Consider the following 2,929-nt stretch of genomic DNA (forward strand, 5'->3'; position numbering starts at 1 on the left):
TGCTCAGAGGAAGGGAGCAAGGGGTCCCACATGGTTTATGCTTAAGCCATGTCTTAAGCAGGGCTTCTCAGCACAGGACAAGTCTAACAGGGACTAAATTTGTCTGCCAGGGTGTCCTGAGTGCGCACCCAAGGGAGCCAGGACATGGTACCGCGGGAGAGAGAAGTGCCCACCACCACACCCTGGTACCTTTTTTGATCTTTTCATGGAAGTTGATGGCATCCACCGAGGCAGTGACGATGTTGGTCTTGCAGTGGCGGGCGGCCACAATCCCAGCAACCTCGTCCATGAGCTTCATGGTGACACCTGGAGGGGAGAAGCCAGTGGGATTTGGGAAAAACGATGCGTAGGTCGATAAGGCCTTTGCATGACCAAAGCTACGCCGAGGAGTTGGACCAGAGACTGAATCCCAACTGCAGGAAACCCCCAGTACCAGCACAAAGACTGCTGTCAAGAGTACCATCAGGGCAACATCCTCACAGACCTGGGCTTGAGATTTAGGCTAGCTCTCGCTCTCCTGAATTTCTTTGAGCAAACTTCAGCCTTGCAAAGCAAGATCCCACAAACCTCCTGCTTGGAAAGAGCTCTGAGCCATGGTTTTTTATTTTTTTTTTTTTAAGGACGCAATTAGATGAAGAGCAGCATCCAGCATCAACCCAGCCCTTGACAAATGCCCCTCTCCTGGGGCTCACACCACACACCTCTGCCTTGCCCTGCCCACCTGGCAGGTGATGGGCCCTGCCAGCCAAGAGAAAATTACTCCAGCAAATTGCAGTCATTGTACACTGGGTGTTCATAATCCGAGATTTGCAATTTAAGAGATGATGACAAAATTGTAGGATTTACAGTTCAAGTATGTTAGTTTTCACGGCCTTTTTTATGCATAGAAAAAGACAAGGCTTTTGTCTCAGCTGAAGCAACGCTGAACGTTCCAGATGGTGGAAATGGGCCTGTGTACCTTCAGAGGCAGATTCCGCCTCCCGAAAACACGGAGGTGCACAAGTCTCTTTCAAACCGCGATTCTGCTCCAGGGAAAAACCAACCCAGCCGTTGAATAGGGCAGTGCTCACTCACCTCCATGCACGAAGCCCAGCAGCGTGCCGTCCGATGGTCCCAGGCTGGACTGGCTGTAGCCGACAGTGTGCGGCTCTGGTTAGAGAAAGAGAGGAAGGTGAACGTCAGAGCTACTCGGCCAGCACCCATAGACCACCGTACGCTCGTCTTAAACCATCTGAAGGAAAAAAACATGGGGCTGGCTTGTGCAAAGCTGAAGTATGTTCAAACCAGCATTTAAATCAGCCCCGAGAAGTCCTGAGAGCACCTGACAGGCTGCCACCTCCCCCTAATGCCCCGCCATTGATTTTATTCCAGCTCAGCTCATTTCTTCTTTTAAAGCTTTCAAAGAGCCTGAAAGCAAACCAGAGTGAACTGGACAGATGCGTGACTGTACATTTTCCCTCCTCAGGTAACCAGCCGCAGCTGCCACTTTGGGGCATTTTCAGAGAGCCACGCTTTCCCTTCAGCATGAAGACCCCCACGGCCCCCAACCCTGGCACATGCTGGTCACGTCTGACTTGCCACTAAATTCAGGCAACAGAAATCACACCCTCCGACTGCCAGCAGAGGAAAACCGCTCTCAGGGGTGGCTGTGTTTTCTATCTGATGAGAGATGCTAAAGGGGCTTAGTGCAGGAAAAACCAGCTGAGCCCCCAACCACTCGACATCGCATCCTCGGGGAGGACACCCGCGCGGCAGCACCCGCGGAGCCTTACCTTTTGTCTGCCTATCTGTGAGCAAGGAGAACAGAGGGGAAAAAAAGCATTTGAGCAACTTTCATCACGCATCACCCCCGTGACGATCCCTGCGCGCCACCTCTCTGCCTCAGCCTGAGGACCATGGCCAGTCCTGGAGGCCACCGGCTGCTCGCCCTTTCGGGTCACTATCAGCACTGCCACCATCTTTCCAGAAGCCAGGGCAACGCTTTTGGTAGGAAAGGGATCCCCAGCAATCCCCTAGGGAGAGCATGACCCCCAGCTCCTGCCTTTCAAACGCTGGCCAATGAAATTCTTGCTAAAAACTGACTTCCAGAGAGGGGCTGCAGCTGCAGAGTGTGCAAAACCCTCGCCCAACGCTTACATTGACCCTATGCTGAGCAAAACTAACTCCCGCTGCCCAGAAGTACACGAGAGATGCGAGGAGTGGCAGCAGGAACCACGTTTCGGAAGAGGGCATCCCACCCACCAGCCCCAGCGGGGGATCACAGATGCCCACCCAGCTCCCGCTCTGCTCACAGACTGTGGCTCCAAAATCCCATCCCATCCCTAAAGCAGTGTTTCGGAGCACACGGGTGCCTGGAGATGGCTGGAGTTGCCTCAGGGATGAATTCAGCCTCCCAGCACCGCTGGGACGTTTCCACAGGCCACGCACCGCCCGTGTTACCTGGGTTGATGACAGGGAAGATCATGTCACCATTTCTCTGCTTAGTTTCCAACCGATCCAGCTTTTGCTCCTCGTAACGCTTCTTCCCCTCATCCTCCTGCTCCTTTCTCGCATACTGGAAGGAAAGGCCGATAAGAAGGGGGTCAGCAAAGCCACCGGCACAGCCGGGAGTGCCAACGGGGCCAGGTTAGCGCCATTCCCTGCAGAGGGCAAGCTTCGTTTTTTGGGTACCAAGGCAAGCCGTCCTACCTGGATGGGGGGAACCTCCAGGACCTTGTTCACGTTCTTCAGGGACAGCGGCACGTACCACAGCGTTGCCTTGTTTGTCACCTTCTTCGCCCCTGGAGGAGAGGGAGACAGAGGGTGACCACGCCAACGCCAACAGCACTTTGCATGCCACTGGCACTGCTGTGGTCTGGGGCTGGCCGCACACTGGCAATGCCGCCAGCACCAGGCAGCCCCCTGCCCTGCCAGGCTTTGGCTCGCAGCG

General features: G+C 54.8%; 1 protein-coding gene across 1 annotated transcript in view; it reads right to left on the minus strand.

The window, feature by feature from the left end:
- Positions 1-2,929, minus strand: part of ACOT7 (acyl-CoA thioesterase 7) — a gene marked incomplete at its 5' end in the record, with an annotated part of 5,195 nt that overhangs the window by 1,240 nt on the left and 1,026 nt on the right. Inside the window, 5 exons of the mRNA XM_009710468.1 lie at positions 190-306; positions 1,075-1,149; positions 1,773-1,787; positions 2,440-2,554; positions 2,689-2,780. Coding sequence (XP_009708770.1) covers positions 190-306; positions 1,075-1,149; positions 1,773-1,787; positions 2,440-2,554; positions 2,689-2,780 — 414 coding nt within the window. The remainder of the gene's footprint in view (positions 1-189; positions 307-1,074; positions 1,150-1,772; positions 1,788-2,439; positions 2,555-2,688; positions 2,781-2,929) is intronic.

Source organism: Cariama cristata, unplaced genomic scaffold (assembly GCF_000690535.1).
Source record: "Cariama cristata isolate BGI_N322 unplaced genomic scaffold, ASM69053v1 scaffold30441, whole genome shotgun sequence".
Classification (NCBI taxonomy): domain Eukaryota; kingdom Metazoa; phylum Chordata; class Aves; order Cariamiformes; family Cariamidae; genus Cariama; species Cariama cristata.